General features: G+C 37.5%; 2 protein-coding genes across 2 annotated transcripts; both read right to left on the reverse strand.

Moving 5' to 3' along the window:
• Positions 1–994: 994 nt before the first annotated feature.
• LOC130079643 (zona pellucida sperm-binding protein 4-like) lies at positions 995–3300 on the reverse strand. The gene is made up of 8 exons (XM_056244984.1): positions 2495–3300; positions 2228–2415; positions 2059–2156; positions 1830–1987; positions 1551–1743; positions 1334–1481; positions 1191–1263; positions 995–1097 (listed from the first exon to the last, which is right to left on the reverse strand). The coding sequence occupies exons 1-8, from the start codon at positions 3213–3215 to the stop codon at positions 1021–1023; spliced, it is 1656 nt and encodes a 551-aa protein (XP_056100959.1). The 5' UTR covers positions 3216–3300; the 3' UTR covers positions 995–1020.
• Positions 3301–6024: 2724 nt separating this feature from the next.
• On the reverse strand, positions 6025–14627 carry LOC130079642 (microfibril-associated glycoprotein 4-like). Its single transcript, XM_056244983.1, has 6 exons — positions 14568–14627; positions 7258–7458; positions 7081–7177; positions 6807–6974; positions 6138–6403; positions 6025–6099 (listed from the first exon to the last, which is right to left on the reverse strand). Exons 1-5 carry the CDS (start codon positions 14571–14573, stop codon positions 6147–6149), a joined length of 729 nt encoding a protein of 242 aa, XP_056100958.1. The 5' UTR covers positions 14574–14627; the 3' UTR covers positions 6025–6099; positions 6138–6146.
• Between the last annotated feature and the right edge of the window lie 5828 nt (positions 14628–20455).

Consider the following 20455-nt stretch of genomic DNA (forward strand, 5'->3'; position numbering starts at 1 on the left):
CTAAAACGAATAAGGTTCATGTATTATGCAGCACATTTGAGCTTCAGCAAGAACCAGTAAAGTTCATTCTAAGCCCCTTTCACAGACAGATTCTGGAAAATGTGTCCCGGGATCATTTGATTTTGGTTCATTCACACTGCCAGTGATCTTCCGGAATTTGAGAGTGCGTTCACACATCCCCGTAAAGACATGTGACGTGTAATACCTCCACAGCGTCTAAGTTTGCTTATGATCTGCGATTTCTCTCAAGAAACTCATGCTTTTTTTTCTGATTCAACCATAAACTAGTGCATTGCATACCGTTCCACTAAGCTGATGAATTACCTCAGCTTCATCACTACGACACACCCCTTACACCATTGGTCCTGGCTTTTGTTCACACACGGCACGTTTCCGGGACTGATTCCGGCATCAGTCCCAGGACGTGTTTGCATTCACACAGAAGGCACTCTAGCAAGTTTATGGCAATTTCCCATGATCAACGCACTGTGTAAAAGGGGCTCTAGTGTTACGCAGCACATTTGAGCTTCGGCAAGAACCAACGAGGTTCATTTGTTTTATGCAACACATTTGAGCTACAGCAAGAACCAACGAGGTTCATTCTAGTGTGTTACACAGCACGTTTGAGCTTCAGCAAGAACCAACGAGGTTTATGCAACACATTTGAGCTACAGCAAGAACCAATGAGGTTCATTCTAGCGTGTTACACAGCACGTTTGAGCTTCAGCAAGAACCAACGAGGTTTATTTGTTTTATGCAACACATTTGAGCTTCAGCAAGAACCAACGAGGTTCATTTGTTTTATGCAACACATTTGAGCTACAGCAAGAACCAATGAGAACAAATTGACAGGTGCTTTATGATCCACCTGCCTCCCATAGAGGCCCAGGGAGATTTGTAGAAGTCTGGAAGTTACAGCTGTCCTCAACATACCAAATAAAACCAGAACAATTTCATGTTGGTAGCGTTGCACAAAATGTGGTCAGACAAGGACAATGTTTAATATCATTTATTAAATACTCATAGAATCAGTCTCACTTCTCCACTAGAAACCACAGTTTGGCCAGAAGTGGTAGTGTTTAAACGAACGTCCCTTCCTAAAAGTGCAAGAAAACAAACAAAAATTAACACTCCCACAACTTTAAAAACACAAGCTAAATTAAACCGTTTAAATAACAGGAAGCACTGACTTTGCCTGGAGCAACTTTGCTGACAAGAGCCAGAAGAGGGATGGCACACCTCTGTACTGCAATGGATGAAGACCTGAGAGGAGAACCAAAGCTGGCATTAGGAACCAAGAGACAGTTGAAAACTGACACAATGGGTACTGTACCATTTCCTGCAGAGGAGCCAGTGATGCTGGATCTACAAATGTGAACATCTTCACAACAAAGCGCTTGTAGTGGGTTGGGAACTGAAGACCAGATGATCCAGCCACTGGAACCAATGTGGTCAGGTAACGATCATCCTGGTAAGGGCATCTGAAAGGCAAAGAGGCAGTCAGAAACACCTTACTGCACACTAGATGGATAAAGACTGGCCTTACTCACCCATCAACCAGAAGGTCCCACTGGGGTAGACTGAGTGGACTAGGGGTTGATGTCGCCCAGCAATGTCCCAGCATCAAGACAATGTTGGGGTCGGTCCTCTCCAAAATGTGCACCTCAACATACACAGGTTCACGCAAGACTTTTGTCACCGGATAATCAGCATCACTGTAGTAGGACGTGTACGCCTCGTCCCCTGAGGAAGAATACAGTGTTTAACTTGAAACTGCTGCAAACTGGAGTTTTAGAAAGGCTTTAGGCATACTTGGGACAAACACTTACCTTCTGCACAGCCTTTGGTGACACATTGACCATTTGCCAGTCTAAGCTCCACTCTGAGGGGTCCAGGAGCAGCTACTGGTGGAGGTGGAGGAACAGTGTTGACCTCCACAACCAGAGCTTCCACAGAAGTACCAGAGTACCTACACTGGAAGAGAAGCCTGGACAACAAACAGTGAGCTTGAAGCATTTGTCCAGGATTAACATTTATGATAAAGCATGCATCACTTACTCAAAATGGCTGTCCCTTGTGATGGAACCAAGTGGTCCCATTCCCACTTCATACGAGGAGGTCATTCTGTTTTCATACACCACATATCCACTGTCCTCCTGCAAATAGTAACCGTTGGCATCCAGTCCATTCCAAGCCATGCAGAACAAAACCACAAGCAGCTACTCACAATCATGCTTGTGCCACATGCAGTGACAGGGAACTGATATATAGCAAAGAAAGGTGTGGATCCCACAGGACTGCAAGCTGGATCATTTCCACCCAGGAGACGGACTGAATCCAGGCTCAATCGAGGCAGCGTAACGTCTCTAGCCACCACTACCACAAACTGACCATCTCTTATACACTGGACAGTCACTGAAACAAGGTACAAGAGCAGGTTATTGCTGAAGATCAGTTTAACATGAACACCTTTACATTGACTCAACACTCTTACCTGCCTTCCCATAGTAACACTGCTGTCCATTAAAGCAGCAGTTGATAGCTGCACACTCAGCACCACTGATACCAGGTGGTCCACATTGGATCTGCTCATAATCAGCTACAGTACATTTGTCAAGGGGCTCTGCCTGTGCCACTGGCTGCTTAGGCTGAAACTGCTGAGGAAACTGTTGACTAGCTTGCTGTTGAACTGACTGGGGAAACTGTTGACTAGCTTGCTGTTGAACTGACTGGGGAAACTGTTGACTACCTTGCTGTTGAACCGACTGGGGAAACTGCTGACTAGCTTGTTGAGCTGGCTGAGGAAACCGTTGACTAGCTTGCTGTTGAACGGACTGAGGAAACTGTTGACTAGCTTGCTGTTGAACTGACTGAGGAAACTGCTGAGGAAACTGTTGACTAGCTTGTTGAGCTGGCTGAGGAAACCTTTGACTAGCTTGCTGTTGAACTGACTGAGGAAACTGTTGACTAGCTTGCTGTTGAACTGGCTGAGGAAACCGTTGATTAGCTTGCTGTTGAACTGACTGTTGAAACTGCGGAGAAAACTGTTGACTAGCTTGCTGTTGAACTGGTTGTTGAAACCGCTGGTCAGTTTGCTGGAACATCAGAGTTTGAGAATTCTGGGGAAGATTACTCCACTTTGGAACAGCATGACAGAAAGCACCGAACCAAACACAAAGTGCCAGAGACTGAACAGCATACCAACTTCCTGCCATTGTTCAACAGCTAGTCACACTGTTGAGATGCTGCCCTTTGGTCTTTTTGTACTCTACAGATTTTGGCAAATTAATGATAATCCCTCCCTCTTCATTAACAGACATGATTCTCCAGACTTGTATGAGTGGGAGTTTATGCAACTGGGCGATTCCATTGGTTCATAAGAATAAAGTTATTCCTTGTTCTTTCCCACCCTTATTAAACATACATAAAATCACATATTAGTGGATTTTACACTGGAGGTGGTGTTGGGAGAAACTCGGCTTTTTCGAAAATACGAATCAATCGAACCAATTGTAATGAGCTTTGCTGACTCCGCCCCTCTGTTCTGCGGGCTTTTTGACACAACACACATGGAGTGTTGCCTTGACAACAGTTGAGGGTATATTTTGGAGAAAGAATGGCAGCGGGAGTCTCTGAGGACACATCTGTGCAACCGTATCAGTTTGAACCGGAGTCGGACCCGGAACAAGATGACGGCCCGAAGAAGTTCGACAATTAAGGCTCGAACAGGCCGTTTCTGAATGGTTGGTTAACGTAATGTCACTTTGATCTATCTTTGTATGCACTGGCAGGGTAGAGTAGTGAGATACGAACGCTATGTGTTTACTGATGTATACGTTTGTTTGTTGACAGATTGATGTTACAGTTAATGGTCATGAAAAACTTTTTTGCGCGATTTGCAAAGATTAATATAAAGGTTAATAAAACTTTACACTCACTTCTTCTGGAGGTTCAGCAGGGACACGAATAGTTGTTACCGATTCTTTTTTCAGGACCAGCTTCCTAGCAAAATCAGCTCATACTGACCCTCGTTTATAAAGCAGTCTGGTGAAAAATGATTCGCGCAAACATGAACGCATTGACGTTGATCGTGGGGAATATTCCCTTCGAAAACAAAACTCAGCCACTGCGTCTTCTGCGGTTCGGATTTAGGAACATTTCACGTGTTCACACTTACATATAATTAGAGTGGATAAGATTTAATGCGTATTTGGCGTGCTGTCCGGGGGGAGTTTGGCCCGAACCCAGAGTACTCCCCCCTATGTAAGTGTTTAGGACTGGAAGTGTGGAGAAGGGGTGGTGGAGGGATGCTGCTAAACTATCAATGGAGTGAGGTGAGACTGCTGAGTCTATATATACCTCAGTCTTATCATTGATTGCTGAGTGCACTCCACTCGTGTTAATTGACTGAACGTGCTCCTCCCGAACTTTGTTAATAAAACATCATTAAAAGAAATGTAAAAATAAACATAAAATCCACTTTTTTGTTTCATTTCCTGAAAATTGTACAAATGCTCTATGAGGTAAATGAAGAATAAAATACTAACTCACCGTTTGTATTGTTCAGTCTGACACAAATATTTATGACATAAATGTCCACTATAAAGCTCTAGATCAGGGGTCGGCAGCATATGGCATAGTCCCTAACACATGACAATAGCTAAAGTATGTATTTAATTTAAATAAAGTCTCTCAAACTTGTATATGGACGTACATTCTGAGGTAATCATTCCTCATGGTCATACAGCCTCTTTTTTTAAGCTAGGAGCTATAAGTACTAATAAAGTGTGAGATTTTAACCTTTACTTGTGTTCAGATCTGACAAACCATTCTTCTGTGATTATCATGCCACAAGTTGCCAACACCTGCTCTACATGTTGGCTCAAGATTAAGTTAACATCTATTAAAAAACTATAGTAAATGCAAAAATGTTGTAATGTCACAAAATTATGTATTTTCAACAGTTAAATTCCTCAGCATTGGCAAAGTTAATGCTAAGAAATTAGACATTTGTATTCTATATACAGAAATAATGAGTAATTCATTATGATTCTTTACAAGGAAATAAACCCCAATAAATAAATTTAATTTACATCGTTATGTTATTATTTGTTTCTGACAGAATAAATGCATTTAATATGTTATATATATATATATATATATATATATAGAGAGAGAGAGAGAGAGAGAGAGAGAGAACCAAATTAGATCAGTTATTAATAAATGATAGTTCATCAATTAATGGAGGTGAAATATCAGAACTTGACCTTTTCAGCTGTATATTAAATTTAAACATGTATTTTTTTTTTATTTTTTTTTTGAGAAGGAAACATGGATCTAAGACAGCAAAGATTCAAAGGGACAACAAGGAGCAAACAGACACCTATAAAAAAAACACATCCTGGTTTAACACCGTCTCTCAAAGCAAACGAGATGTTTATTAATGTGCTTAGATCCATCTCAATTGATCAGAAAGAAAAGTTAAAAAGTGGTTACATTTTCATGAATGTTATTTTAAAATAGAGCATTTCCAGAAAAGTTGGTACATTTTGCAAAATGCAATAAAATCAAGAAACTGTGATTGGTTAATTCTCTTATTTAACTGACAAAAGTACAAAGAAAAGATTTCCAAAGTTACCACTGAATAGCTTAATTGTATTTTGTAAATATAAAAACATTGTGATTAATTATTCCAGTCTACGTACAATACTCAACAGCTCCCACGACTCCAAACTCAGTCAATTAATTCACATCTATGATTCCACAGAATTCCTCATTTAGTGTTTCTGTTGTGGAAATAAACACTAATGCATACAGGAATAATGCATTCAATACAGAGGTCCTTTGGATAGTGAATCTGAAAATGTTGACTTAAAACAAAGAAAAATGACTGACATTGAAGCACTTGTGAGAGGGTACAGAGAAACCTACAACTCTAGTTTAAAAGAGTACAAAGTCATTTTTTATCATTCATAACTTCTGGAGAGAGCTCTGGACAAAGATGAAACTTGCAGTACACGTGTGTTGAGTGCCTGTGTTTCTGCACACTGTCAAATGGAGTATACTTTGAAAGGCTATGTGTTCGGCTGTACACATACTCTAAGCGTCAAAACTGAATTATACTTTTGTCTTTTAACACTGTAATGTTAGTTTATACTTTTGATCTTCATGCTGATGGATTTCATACTGATAGCGTAATTCCCTTTCCAGCTGTGCCAAGCAATACCAATGGCGAAATGAGTGGGATCTTCCCCCCATAAATACACACCGTTGGGGTTTGTAGTGTGACAGTTTTTGTACCAAAACCCCCCGAGATACTGTTTGGCACAGCTCTTCTCAAAGACATCTTGATCTTTGTCAAAGGTGGAGAACTTCTGATTATTGTGTTGGGTCAAAGAGTCGCCTGTAGAGAAGAAGAGCATCATTATGAGGATTAACATGATATATAAAAGAGTCACATCCCTACTTGTTTAACCAGATAGGTTATATAATAAACAATGGATTTATCACTTAGCAAGCTTCATTTTACCCATATAATGTATGTTATCAGAGCAACATGCCTGACATCTCACACCGCTCACTAAATTATTAGTCATTATTACTCACTAAAGCTTATTGTGCAGTTTTCTTAACATTTACCAATGTAAGCCACATTTAAATAATGAGACATACAGTATATTTACTAACTGATTGAACAATCTGAATCAAAATTGAGGACTTGAATTTTTTTTTATTTGAAAATTACCAAAACATTTGAAAGTGCATGATAATGTACACATTTACTCCTATGAATGAAAGTGTCCTACCTGCTCCTCCATTCTTGAACCCTGAAACTTGTAGTTTATATCCAGCACATTCACAATCCACAGAGAAGGACGAGTACTGAGCAAAACCCTTCCTTCCTTCAAAGTCCTCCAGATCCACTCTCAGAATGTAATTCCTGTTACGTGTCAGCTGGTACATGTTCTCCAGCCCTGTTCACACACACACACACACACACACACACACACACACATGAAGAACATGTTCAACCAAACACATGATCATCCACACAAACGGACACACGCTGTGAGATCTTACCCAGCCAGTATTCGCTCTCCACATTCCCGAATCCTCTCTTGTACTGATTCCACGGCCGATAGAAATTCACACTGCCGTCCATTCTCCTCTGAATCACCTGTGATGGGTTTATATAGAATATATGATTCATAATGTGTGTTCTGATGTGTGTTTGCTGATCTAAAGTCACATTCGTACCGTCCATCCTCCTTTGTCTTCATCTTTCCCATCTGAGGTCATGTGACAGTAAACCCAGACAGGAACGTCTCCTGCTGGATAGATGGAGTAAATCCCACTGACTGTTTCTCCTGAGTTGTAGACGTCAGAACAGTCGAATGGCATGAATTTACAGTCACGGCCAAAAACAACAGGGAGAAGAACCGCCAAAAACACCTTCATCTACACGAGAGAGAGTGTAACATAAGTCCACTGAGGCGAGCATAGTGCAAACCCAAGTGCAGTTTATTTACATCAAAACATGAACAAAATACAAAGTAAACAATGACCTGACTTGAACAACAAGAACTAAACAAACTTGACCATAAACCTAGCAGACTCACCAACAACGGTTACACAGACAATACTTAACAAGAGACAATGGAAACATGAGGGCTATTTATACAAAAAGACTAATGACATAACAAAACACACCTGAAAGCAATGAACATTGAACCAATGAGAATATAAGACACATGACTAGAATCTAGAACCAATCATAAAATGACACAGGCAAAGGAAGCACATGGCAAACAGGAAACGTGACTACATTTCAAAATAAAAGACATGTAAACCTAAGCATTAACCAAAACATCTTGGCTGAAGACTCTGGCATGGCGGCCATCTTGGCTGAAGACTCTGGCGTGGCGGCCATCTTGGCTGAAGACTCTGGCGTGGCGGCCATCTTGGCTGAAGACTCTGGCGTGGCGGCCATCTTGGCTGAAGACTCTGGCGTGGCGGCCATCTTGGCTGAAGGCTCTGGCGTGGTGGCCATCTTGGCTGAAGACTCTGGCGTGGCGGCCATCTTGGCTGAAGACTCTGGCTTGGCGGCCATCTTGGCTGAAGACTCTGGCGTGGCGGCCATCTTGGCTGAAGACTCTGGCGTGGCGGCCATCTTGGCTGAAGACTCTGGTGTGGCAGGCATGGTGTGAACAGGCTCTGTCTTGGAGGGCACTGTGGGATTGTGGGGCTTCTCATCCGCAAAACCCACAGTAAATGATGAACCGCTTAACAACAAGGCATAGTCTATATACCCAGCTAGAGTCCCTGGGAAATCACGGTCAGGCATCCGATAATTCAACCACTCATTTAAGCCGTTGCAAAAAATTTCTTTTAGAGCTACGTTATTGAATCCCACCAGGGGGCACAGTACACAAAACTCCTCCACATAATCTCCTATACAGCGATCACCTTACTGGAGGTGAAGTAAAGAAACTGCTGGGTCCATTGTAACGGTTGAGTATTCAATTGATTTAACACTATACTTCCCTATAACATAAATTGTAAAAAAAAAAAAAAAAAAAAAACAGAACACCTACTAACACTTAGTAACTACTCACGTCAATTACTAATTATGATAACTTGTATATTTTATATTATTGATCAATATGTGAATCAGTTGACCAGGCTAGACATGACATGAGTTGTCGAGTAATGAACCGTTTTTCTGCATAATTTGATGAAAGCCTCAAATGCCTTGATTTTGTCAAGACTAATCACTTAAAGGGATAGTTCACCAAAAAATGTCAATTGCCCCATGATTTACTCACTCTCAAGTCATCCTAGGTGTGTATGACATTCTTCTTTCAGACGAACACAATCAGAGTTATATTAAAAAATGTCCTGGCTCTTCCAAGCTTTATAATGGCAGTGAATGGCTTTTTATGTTTTGAAGTACATAAAAGTGCATCTGTCCATCATAAAAGTGCATCTATCCATCATAAAAGTGCATCTATCCATCATAAAAGCACATCTGTCCATCATTAAAGCGCATCTGTCCATCATTAAAGTGCATCTGTCCAGCATAAAAGTGCATCTGTCCAGCATAAAAGTGCATCTATCCATCATAAAAGCACATCTGTCCATCATTAAAGCGCATCTATCCATCATAAACGCACATCTGTCCATCATAAAAGTGCATCTGTCCATCATAAAAGTGTATCTATCCATCATAAAAGTGCATCTATCCATCATAAAAGTGCATCTGTCCATCATAAAAGCACATCTGTCCATCATAAAAGCACATATGTCCATCATAAAAGTGCATCTATCCATCATAAAAGTGCATCTATCCATCATAAAAGTGCATCTATCCATCATAAAAGCACATCGTCCATCATAAAAGCACATCTGTCCATCATAAAAGCACATCTGTCCATCATAAAAGTGCATCTATCCATCATAAAAGCACATCTGTCCATCATAAAAGTGCATCTGTCCATCATAAAAGCACATCTGTCCATCATAAAAGCACATCTGTCCATCATAAAAGTGCATCTATCCATCATAAAAGTGCATCTGTCCATCATAAAAGCACATCTGTCCATCATAAAAGCACATATGTCCATCATAAAAGTGCATCTATCCATCATAAAAGTGCATCTATCCATCATAAAAGTGCATCTATCCATCATAAAAGCACATCGTCCATCATAAAAGCACATCTGTCCATCATAAAAGCACATCTGTCCATCATAAAAGTGCATCTATCCATCATAAAAGCACATCTGTCCATCATAAAAGTGCATCTGTCCATCATAAAAGCACATCTGTCCATCATAAAAGCACATCTGTCCATCATAAAAGTGCATCTGTCCATCATAAAAGTGCATCTATCCATCATAAAAGCACATCTGTCCATCATAAAAGTGCATCTGTCCATCATAAAAGTGTATCTATCCATCATAAAAGTGCATCTGTCCATCATAAAAGTGTATCTATCCATCATAAAAGTGCATCTATCCATCATAAAAGTGCATCTGTCCATCATAAAAGCACATCTGTCCATCATAAAAGCACATATGTCCATCATAAAAGTGCATCTATCCATCATAAAAGTTCATCTATCCATCATAAAAGTGCATCTATCCATCATAAAAGCACATCGTCCATCATAAAAGCACATCTGTCCATCATAAAAGCACATCTGTCCATCATAAAAGTGCATCTATCCATCATAAAAGCACATCTGTCCATCATAAAAGTGCATCTGTCCATCATAAAAGTGCATCTGTCCATCATAAAAGTGCATCTGTCCATCATAAAAGTGCATCTGTCCATCATAAAAGCACATCTGTCCATCATAAAAGTGCATCTGTCCATCATAAAAGTGCATCTGTCCATCATAAAAGCACATCTGTCCATCATAAAAGTGCATCTATCCATCATAAAAGCACATCTGTCCATCATAAAAGTGCATCTGTCCATCATAAAAGTGCATCTATCCATCATAAAAGTGCATCTATCCATCATAAAAGCACATCTGTCCATCATAAAAGTGCATCTATCCATCATAAAAGCACATCTGTCCATCATAAAAGTGCATCTGTCCATCATAAAAGTGCATCTGTCCATCATAAAAGTGCATCTGTCCATCATAAAAGTGCATCTGTCCATCATAAAAGCACATCTGTCCATCATAAAAGTGCATCTATCCATCATAAAAGCACATCTGTCCATCATAAAAGTGCATCTGTCCATCATAAAAGCACATCTATCCATCATAAAAGCACATCGTCCATCATAAAAGCACATCTGTCCATCATAAAAGCACATCTGTCCATCATAAAAGTGCATCTGTCCATCATAAAAGTGCATCTATCCATCATAAAAGTGCATCTATCCATCATAAAAGTGCATCTGTCCATCATAAAAGTGCATCTATCCATCATAAAAATGCATCTGTCCATCATAAAAATGCATCTGTCCATCATAAAAGTGCATCTGTCCATCATAAAAGTGCATCTATCCATCATAAAAGTGCATCTGTCCATCATAAAAGTGCATCTGTCCATCATAAAAGTGCATCTATCCATCATAAAAGTGCATCTGTCCATCATAAAAGTGCATCTATCCATCATAAAAGTGCATCTGTCCATCATAAAAGTGCATCTGTCCATCATAAAAGTTCATCTGTCCATCATAAAAGTGCATCTGTCCATCATAAAAGTGCATCTGTCCATCATAAAAGTGCATCTGTCCATCATAAAAGTGCATCTGTCCATCATAAAAGTGCATCTATCCATCATAAAAGTGCATCTGTCCATCATAAAACTGCATCTGTCCATCATAAAAGTGCATCTATCCATCATAAAAGTGCATCTATCCATCATAAAAGTGCATCTATCCATCATAAAAGTGCATCTGTCCATCATAAAAGTGCATCTGTCCATCATAAAAGTGCATCTGTCCATCATAAAAGTGCATCTGTCCATCATAAAAGTGCATCTATCCATCATAAAAGTGCATCTATCCATCATAAAAGTGCATCTGTCCATCATAAAAGTTCATCTGTCCATCATAAAACTGCATCTGTCCATCATAAAAGTGCATCCATCCATCATAAAAGTGCATCTGTCCAACATAAAAGTGCATCTATCCATCATAAAAGTGCATCTGTCCATCATAAAAGTGCATCTGTCCATCATAAAAGTGCATCTGTCCATCATAAAAGTGCATCTATCCATCATAAAAGTGCATCTGTCCATCATAAAAGTGCATCTGTCCATCATAAAAGTGCATCTATCCATCATAAAAATGCATCTGTCCATCATAAAAGTGCATCTATCCATCATAAAAGTGCATCTGTCCATCATAAAAGTGCATCTATCCATCATAAAAGTGCATCTATCCATCATAAAAGTGCATCTGTCCATCATAAAAGTGCATCTATCCATCATAAAAATGCATCTGTCCATCATAAAAATGCATCTGTCCATCATAAAAGTGCATCTGTCCATCATAAAAGTGCATCTATCCATCATAAAAGTGCATCTGTCCATCATAAAAGTGCATCTGTCCATCATAAAAGTGCATCTATCCATCATAAAAGTGCATCTGTCCATCATAAAAGTGCATCTATCCATCATAAAAGTGCATCTGTCCATCATAAAAGTGCATCTGTCCATCATAAAAGTTCATCTGTCCATCATAAAAGTGCATCTGTCCATCATAAAAGTGCATCTGTCCATCATAAAAGTGCATCTGTCCATCATAAAAGTGCATCTGTCCATCATAAAAGTGCATCTATCCATCATAAAAGTGCATCTGTCCATCATAAAACTGCATCTGTCCATCATAAAAGTGCATCTATCCATCATAAAAGTGCATCTATCCATCATAAAAGTGCATCTATCCATCATAAAAGTGCATCTGTCCATCATAAAAGTGCATCTGTCCATCATAAAAGTGCATCTGTCCATCATAAAAGTGCATCTGTCCATCATAAAAGTGCATCTATCCATCATAAAAGTGCATCTATCCATCATAAAAGTGCATCTGTCCATCATAAAAGTTCATCTGTCCATCATAAAACTGCATCTGTCCATCATAAAAGTGCATCTATCCATCATAAAAGTGCATCTGTCCAACATAAAAGTGCATCTATCCATCATAAAAGTGCATCTGTCCATCATAAAAGTGCATCTGTCCATCATAAAAGTGCATCTGTCCATCATAAAAGTGCATCTATCCATCATAAAAGTGCATCTGTCCATCATAAAAGTGCATCTGTCCATCATAAAAGTGCATCTATCCATCATAAAAATGCATCTGTCCATCATAAAAGTGCATCTATCCATCATAAAAGTGCATCTGTCCATCATAAAAGTGCATCTATCCATCATAAAAGTGCATCTATCCATCATAAAAGTGCATCTGTCCATCATAAAAGTGCATCTATCCATCATAAAAATGCATCTGTCCATCATAAAAATGCATCTGTCCATCATAAAAGTGCATCTGTCCATCATAAAAGTGCATCTATCCATCATAAAAGTGCATCTGTCCATCATAAAAGTGCATCTGTCCATCATAAAAGTGCATCTATCCATCATAAAAGTGCATCTGTCCATCATAAAAGTGCATCTATCCATCATAAAAGTGCATCTGTCCATCATAAAAGTGCATCTGTCCATCATAAAAGTTCATCTGTCCATCATAAAAGTGCATCTGTCCATCATAAAAGTGCATCTGTCCATCATAAAAGTGCATCTGTCCATCATAAAAGTGCATCTGTCCATCATAAAAGTGCATCTATCCATCATAAAAGTGCATCTGTCCATCATAAAACTGCATCTGTCCATCATAAAAGTGCATCTATCCATCATAAAAGTGCATCTATCCATCATAAAAGTGCATCTATCCATCATAAAAGTGCATCTGTCCATCATAAAAGTGCATCTGTCCATCATAAAAGTGCATCTGTCCATCATAAAAGTGCATCTATCCATCATAAAAGTGCATCTATCCATCATAAAAGTGCATCTGTCCATCATAAAAGTTCATCTGTCCATCATAAAACTGCATCTGTCCATCATAAAAGTGCATCTATCCATCATAAAAGTGCTCCACGCGGCTCTGGGGGGTTAATAATGATCTTCTGAAGCGATGCGTTGGTGTAAGAAAAATATCCATATTTAAAACTTTATCGACTAAAATAACTAGCTTCCGGCAGACGGCCTACGTATCGATTTATGGCGAAAGAGTAACGCTTGAACTTGACGCATTGACGAAGGCGGAAGCACAGAGGATAGAGCAAAACACCGCTCACGCATTCGTCTAAAACGAGTATTTTGAAAGAGAAATATCAGAGGAGCTTGAGTTTGTTGCCCAGCCCTGTTAGTTTGAACCACGAGAGGCGTCAAAGCTTACGCTACTCTACATCTACGTCATACAACGTCAAGCGTCACTCTTGTGGCGTAAGTCGACTTGAGTAGGCCGTCTGCCGGAAGCTAGTTATTTTAGTCGATAAAGTTTTAAATATGGATATTTTTCTTACACCAACGCATCGCTTCACTTCAGAAGGCCTTTATTAACCCCCGGAGACGTTTGGAGCACTTTAATTATGGATAGAGGCACTTTTATGATGGACAGATGCACTTCAATGGACTTCAAAATATAAATGACCATTCACTGCCATTATAAAGCTTGGAAGAGCCAGAACATTAATATAACTCTGATTACACCTGACTATAGGGAGAGTAAATCATGGGCTAATTTACATTTTTGGGTGAACTATCCCTTTAATACACCTGAAAGCAATGAACAAATGAGAACATGGGACACATGACTAGAACAACCAATCAGAACATGACACAGACAAGGGGAGCACATGGCAAACAGGAAACGTGACTAAATTTCAAAATAAAAGACATGAAAATCTAAGCATGCGCCTAAACACAAAACCAACATAAGAGAAATAAATAAACATCACACTGAAAATGAAACAAATATGAAATAAGTATTTAGTGGTTCAGGGTAATAGACACAATGAAGGAAGCAGATGAACTTACTGCCATTTTCTCAGTCTCTCCTCAGTAGATTGGTTTTCTCTAAATAAAAGAAATATAAAAGTGCATATTATTTCTATTTTATTTTCTGAAAATTGTACAAATGTTCTGTTCAGTAAATGAAGAATAAAACAGTAACTCACCGTTTGTGTTGTTCAGTCTGACACAAACACTCGTTATATATCTGTCAGATTCTCAGACTCCTGTGTGTCTTGATAACATATTTATGACATGAGTGTCCACTATAAAGCTCTAGATATTGGTTCAAGATTAAGGAAACATCCGTTTGAAAACTAAAGTAAAATATTATATATACAGAAATAATAAGCAATTTCTTATGGTTCTTTATAAGGAAATAAACCACAATAAGGAAATTAAATGTACATTGGTATGGTATTTTGTGTTTCTGGCAGATATAGAATAGATTAATTTACAAACATCAGGACGTTAAACATATTGTTTTAAGGAAATGTATCTAGAGCCATTTTCTTAATATTTTACAATGAGAGCAACCAATTAGATCAGTAATTAATAACTGATCGCTCACCAGTCATCGGAGGTGAAATATCGGGACTTGACCATTTCAGCTGTGCATTAAATTTATACATGTTATTTTCATTTTGAGAAGGAAACATGGTTCTAAGATAGCAATTACTCATAACCATTAAGATTAACATTCATTAACATAATTTCCCTAAAGATATCAAAGTCTAACGAGGAAAAAGCAGTTCAATATTTTTTTGAAAACACTTCCTGGTTTAGCATTATCTCTCAAAGCAAACAAGGTGTTTATTAAGGTGCCAAGTATACGAAAGAAAAGCATAAAGAAGGTTACATTTTCTTGAATGTTATTTTTTTAATAAATATGATGGTTTTGATGGGTTCTAAGTAGTGATGGGCAACGATTAATCGCATCCGAAATAAAAGTTTGTATTTACATAATATATGTGTACTGTGTATAATTATTTTTTACATATAAATACACACACATGCCTGTATATATTTAAGAAAAATGTGTTATTTATATATATATATATATATATATATATATATATATATATATATATATATATATATATATATATATATATATATATATCCAGTACATACCTGCAAATATTTCTTAAATATATACATGCATATGTGTGTATTTATATATACAAAATAATTAGGCTATACACAGTACACATATATTATGTAAACACAAACTTTTATTTTGGATGCGGTCAATCGTTGCCCAGCACTAGTTAAGTAAAAAGTTTGTGGAAGCTCAGGATTACAGGTAATAAAGAGGTTCCCCCATTTCCCCAAAAAACTCCTCTCTAAACTCCTCTTTTTTATTTTATATACTAAAATCAGTAATTCATTATGGCTCTTTATAAGGAAATAACCCCAAATAAGTACATTAAATGTGTATTGTTGTTATTATGTATTTCTGACAGATAGAAAAAAAAATTATTTTCAAATATCAGGAATTTAAACATATATTTTTAAGGATATGTATCTAGAGCCATGTCTCATAGTGGGCTTCACAGGCAATATGTTTTATAATTTTAAATAAATGTTACAATGAGTGCAAAAAGATTAATTAATAACCGTCATCAGTCATTAGAGGTGAAATATATCAGGACTTGACCATTTCAGCTGTACATTAAAGTTATACATGTCATTTTTATTTTGAGAAGGAAACATTGATCTAAGACAGCAATTACTCATAACCATAACATACTTTCTGTTATTCATTAACATCATTTCAGATTCAAAGTCTAACGAGGAACAAGCAGTTTTGTTTATCTGTGTCACTTACAGCAATCAATTTGCTTTCATTACATTCATTTACATTAGAACTAAAATAAGAGGTCCACCCCTCTCTCCCAAACAATAATACTCACATTCTTACATACAAAACAGCAACAACACTATAGATCACGCCAGTAGATCACGAGCAGAACCTTCCACTGCCACATCTGCGCTTTTTTGGAATTGCTCTTTTCCCTGTTCAGTAAATCTGGCCATTAGTGTGATAAATGCAGACTTGGGTAAGATTTACACGACAGCAATGTACTAAAAACGGAAAAGCTTTCCTTTTTACAGATGACAACGTTATCAAAATGATCCCCATTCACACGTATGTAAATGTATGTAATGTAAACGTTTGAAAATGACAAAAAACACTGTATTATGCTGAATGGTTAAAACACTTTTCAGTTGAAAACAGTGTCAGGTAAACCGCCCCTTAAACTTGAGGTTTTGCTGAGTCTCATTTGGCAAAGGCTACCACTGAAAGAGGAAAACAATGATATATAAATGACTCTTCTTCCGATCCAGACACTGTATCAATGCCTCAATGTCACCTCTGTACCTTTGAGAGATTGCTGGGCAATATTATTTTAATGACATGACACTGAGATAAGAGGTCACCAACATAGGTTTTACAGAAAAATAAATAAATGAGACACAAATGGTCACACTGTAGAGCCATGAATTGCTATGAATTATTATCAAAACTTAATGAAACATTGTAACTACCAATAAACCCCAAATCCAGCATAGAGGGGTTCAGTGAATGTGTTATTGAATGTGTGTGACTGTTTCCACCTGATAGTTAGATGTGCTTTCAGTGATTCGATCACAACTTTACAGCATATATGCATTACCATTTCCACCTGCTATTGACGTGCTTTTCAAACGCGTCTTCTGTGACCACTTGTGTTGAGATTTCGTCACACTCTTTATTTTACCAGGAGCACAGAGTGCACAAATGATCCAACGTGAGCCATCTGAGCACAAGAAGAGAGAACATTTATAACCCTTGTGTTATGTTGCGGGTCAATTTGACCCGTTTCGATTTTCAAGTTGTTGGAAATACTGGTTAACCTTTGTTTTTTTTCTTGATATTTTGTGACTTTTTCTCATTTATCATGATGAACATGCATGCAAAGTTTCAACATCGTGATGTGTTTTGACATATACAAACAAAATTACTGTTACGTTCGTGATGTTCGCGGGTCAATTTGACCCTCATAGGCAGCCATTCAAAAGCAACTGTACAGACACAAAATAAAAACATTTATTTTCTGTATGTAAGGGCACTTCGACTCCAGTTCTAACATGCAAGTGCATCTAAAAGTGCTCTAACCCTAACCAAACACACTAGAAAAAGCTAAAATTACAGTGTTCAGAATTATTTGCAAATTACAGATGAAAACCTTTGTCAGACACAGATAGTAAAATAAGCTCTCATTTCAATATTCAAAATATCTAAAATACCTATAGCTTTTAACCAAAACTTTTATGTAGGATTTTCAAAGGCAGATTCACAGAGCCAAAAAATAAATACAAAACATTTATTTGATGTATGTTTTTGTTATGTTTGGTTTCTCACTTCCAAGTGAGTGAATAATGAAACTTTGAAAATAGGTCTTAGGAAACTAGGGAAAGTTAACTAAGGAAAATGAAAAATTGTCATTATACAGCAATTTTTTTTGTTCAGTTACGATGTTCAAAGCATAAAATGTAAAAAAAAAAAAAAAAAAAAAAAAAAAGGAAAAAAAATATATGCAAAAAAATCAGTATACTGTTTATATTCCAATTTTTTCAAAACAAAACTGTTTTAAAAAATGTTTCATATTTTCAGATATAATGTTTTTGTAATGTTTGACAAATGTTGATATTAAAAGTTTACAGTTTGTATCTAAATCTTTGTTGTTTTTCATAGTGTGATTTTTGAGGAATTGTATTGAATCCAATTAGGGTCAATTTGACCCGGTCCATAAGGGGAGTACACAGAATTCGAACAGACACAGCAAATTATTAGACATGTCTGTGTGTGAGAGCTAAATTATAATCCAGACCTGTCCCCCATGATCCATAAAACTAATACATTTAAAGTGTTAGATAAATCTTTGCTGCAAGAAACAGCTATGATTGCTTTGAAAGTGTTAAGTAATTGTTTGGGTTAGGGTTAGGGTTAGGATTAGTAAAGAATCAACAATCAACGTATCTAATAACTTACCTTGATTAATTATGAAATGTGTAGATGTTCCTTTCACCTCCTCTGCATTTACATTAAAGACTTTTTTTTGTGGAAAACACCAGTATTAATAACAGCAATGATAGTAACCTTTTTGCAAATAAGGAAAAAATTACAAAACATGAAGACAAACTGAATTCTATATTAAACCATTGCTTGCAACTATGAAACTTGTGGCTGGTTAACAGACTTTTGCTAATGTTCCTCTGCCAATACGATAGTACAAACTTTTCAGTCATATTTTTAAAAACATAAAAGACTCCTCTTTTGTGAACATACCAGTTTTTTCTTATTTTCACATCTGTACCTTCAAAATAATCAACTCCACTCAGGAGTTTCTCAAAGACATAACCGTGTCACTGAGATGATCATTTAACCCAGCCTTTCTCAAAGTGGGTGCCGCGGCACACTGGGGTGCCCCCTGACTTTGTCAGGGGTGCCGCCAAAAAATTACGTAGGCTAAAAATATATATATATTTGAATTTACATAAATACATTCTTCTTCTTTTTAAACATATGAACGTATTAATAAAATTGTAAATTAATTTTAGATAAATATATATATATAAAATTAACCATAAAAATCCGTCTCAAAAGACCGAAGCAAGACACACACACAACTTGACTCAAGTGACGCAACCCATAGCACCGCGTTATAGCAACAACACCGACCGCGCGAACGAGCGTCACACAGCAACTGCAGGCTCTGACAAACACACATACAAACTATACTATACTTCTGCATAACGTGTCTCTTTTTACAACAAAAATGTGAATTCTGCCGGTATTCAGACAGTCCCATGCATACAGATACAGATCCGGCCTACAATCGCCTACGTAGGCGAAATTTGTTTGACATTTCTAATCGTAAACACAGCCATGTTGAAGCCTGCAGTAATGTTTTTCATTGATGTTATGGCAGTCCACTCTGCTTATTGTTTTTCGAGAATCTTGCACTCCTGTTTGTCATTGTGCACGAAACTTCATGCCAATAAATCATCAGAAATATTGCTGACTTGTGCGCGTCTCAAGCGCACTCTTTACGCTCGTGCTAATGCCTGTTAGTTGTCCGTGGATTTGCCTATATTTGGCGCTGAAAATGGAAACGTCTTTAGACATGGAAAATCGATTTTACAATCGATTCATTTTATGTCTCAAAAATCGATCAGGATTTTTTTCACAAAAGTGATAGCCCTGTAAAGTTGTTATTATTATTGTTATTGTTATTTACAGTTCGTATTATGCTCTGTTCATTACTGTTCTGTCTAAATAAACAGGACATTTGCATTTACATTTGGGTTATGCAGTGTCTTTAATTTATATTTTACACTGGGGTGCCTTGAGATTTTATGCACTTTTGAAAGGTGCCCCGACTGAAAAAAGTTTGAGAAAGGCTGATTTAACACTTTAACATACGACAGGTTTTGGTGTCATACTTGCAGTCTACCGTGACCCAGTACTTTGGGCTTAAACCAATATTTATCAGGTTTAAAACAGTGTTGCGGTATGTCAGACAAACACAGTTCCTTTAAAATCTGAACAGAACTGTAAAAGATTAGGCTTTGCTATATAACTCCTGCTAATACTAAATGAACTGAAATTCTCCCTGTGCTTCAAGCTTCTTTTCTAGATTTATTTAAATTAGGTTCCCTAAAAAAATAAATAAGATACAATTCAGTTTACCTTGTTTTTCTCTTCAGGTATCCCTCAGTGAGCGGATCATCAGTGTGAGAAAAATACAGAAGTCAATCTCAAAGACGAAAAGTTTATTGCAGAAGTGACAAAGTATTCAAAACACTTTAAATCCGACTGATCTAAACTAAATCCTTTTATCCAGTTTTTTAAAAACAGTTCTTCA

The sequence above is a fragment of the Rhinichthys klamathensis genome, unplaced genomic scaffold (assembly GCF_029890125.1).
Source record: "Rhinichthys klamathensis goyatoka isolate OS25496 unplaced genomic scaffold, OSU_Roscu_1.1 h1tg001190l_1, whole genome shotgun sequence".
NCBI classification, from domain to species: domain Eukaryota; kingdom Metazoa; phylum Chordata; class Actinopteri; order Cypriniformes; family Leuciscidae; genus Rhinichthys; species Rhinichthys klamathensis.

Excerpts from the sequence above, each read along its gene's own strand:
- LOC130079643 (XM_056244984.1), bottom strand. The coding sequence starts at position 3,215 with ATGGCAGGAAGTTGGTATGCTGTTCAGTCTCTGGCACTTTGTGTTTGG. Across the intron at positions 2,157-2,227 it reads CATGTGGCACAAGCATGATT|GAGGACAGTGGATATGTGGT; the intron begins GTGAGTAGCTGC and ends TACTATTTGCAG. Across the intron at positions 1,988-2,058 it reads ACAAGGGACAGCCATTTTGA|GCTTCTCTTCCAGTGTAGGT; the intron begins GTAAGTGATGCA and ends TTTGTTGTCCAG.
- LOC130079642 (XM_056244983.1), bottom strand. Across the intron at positions 7,178-7,257 it reads AAGACAAAGGAGGATGGACG|GTGATTCAGAGGAGAATGGA; the intron begins GTACGAATGTGA and ends AACCCATCACAG. Across the intron at positions 6,975-7,080 it reads GGAGAGCGAATACTGGCTGG|GGCTGGAGAACATGTACCAG; the intron begins GTAAGATCTCAC and ends GTGTGTGAACAG.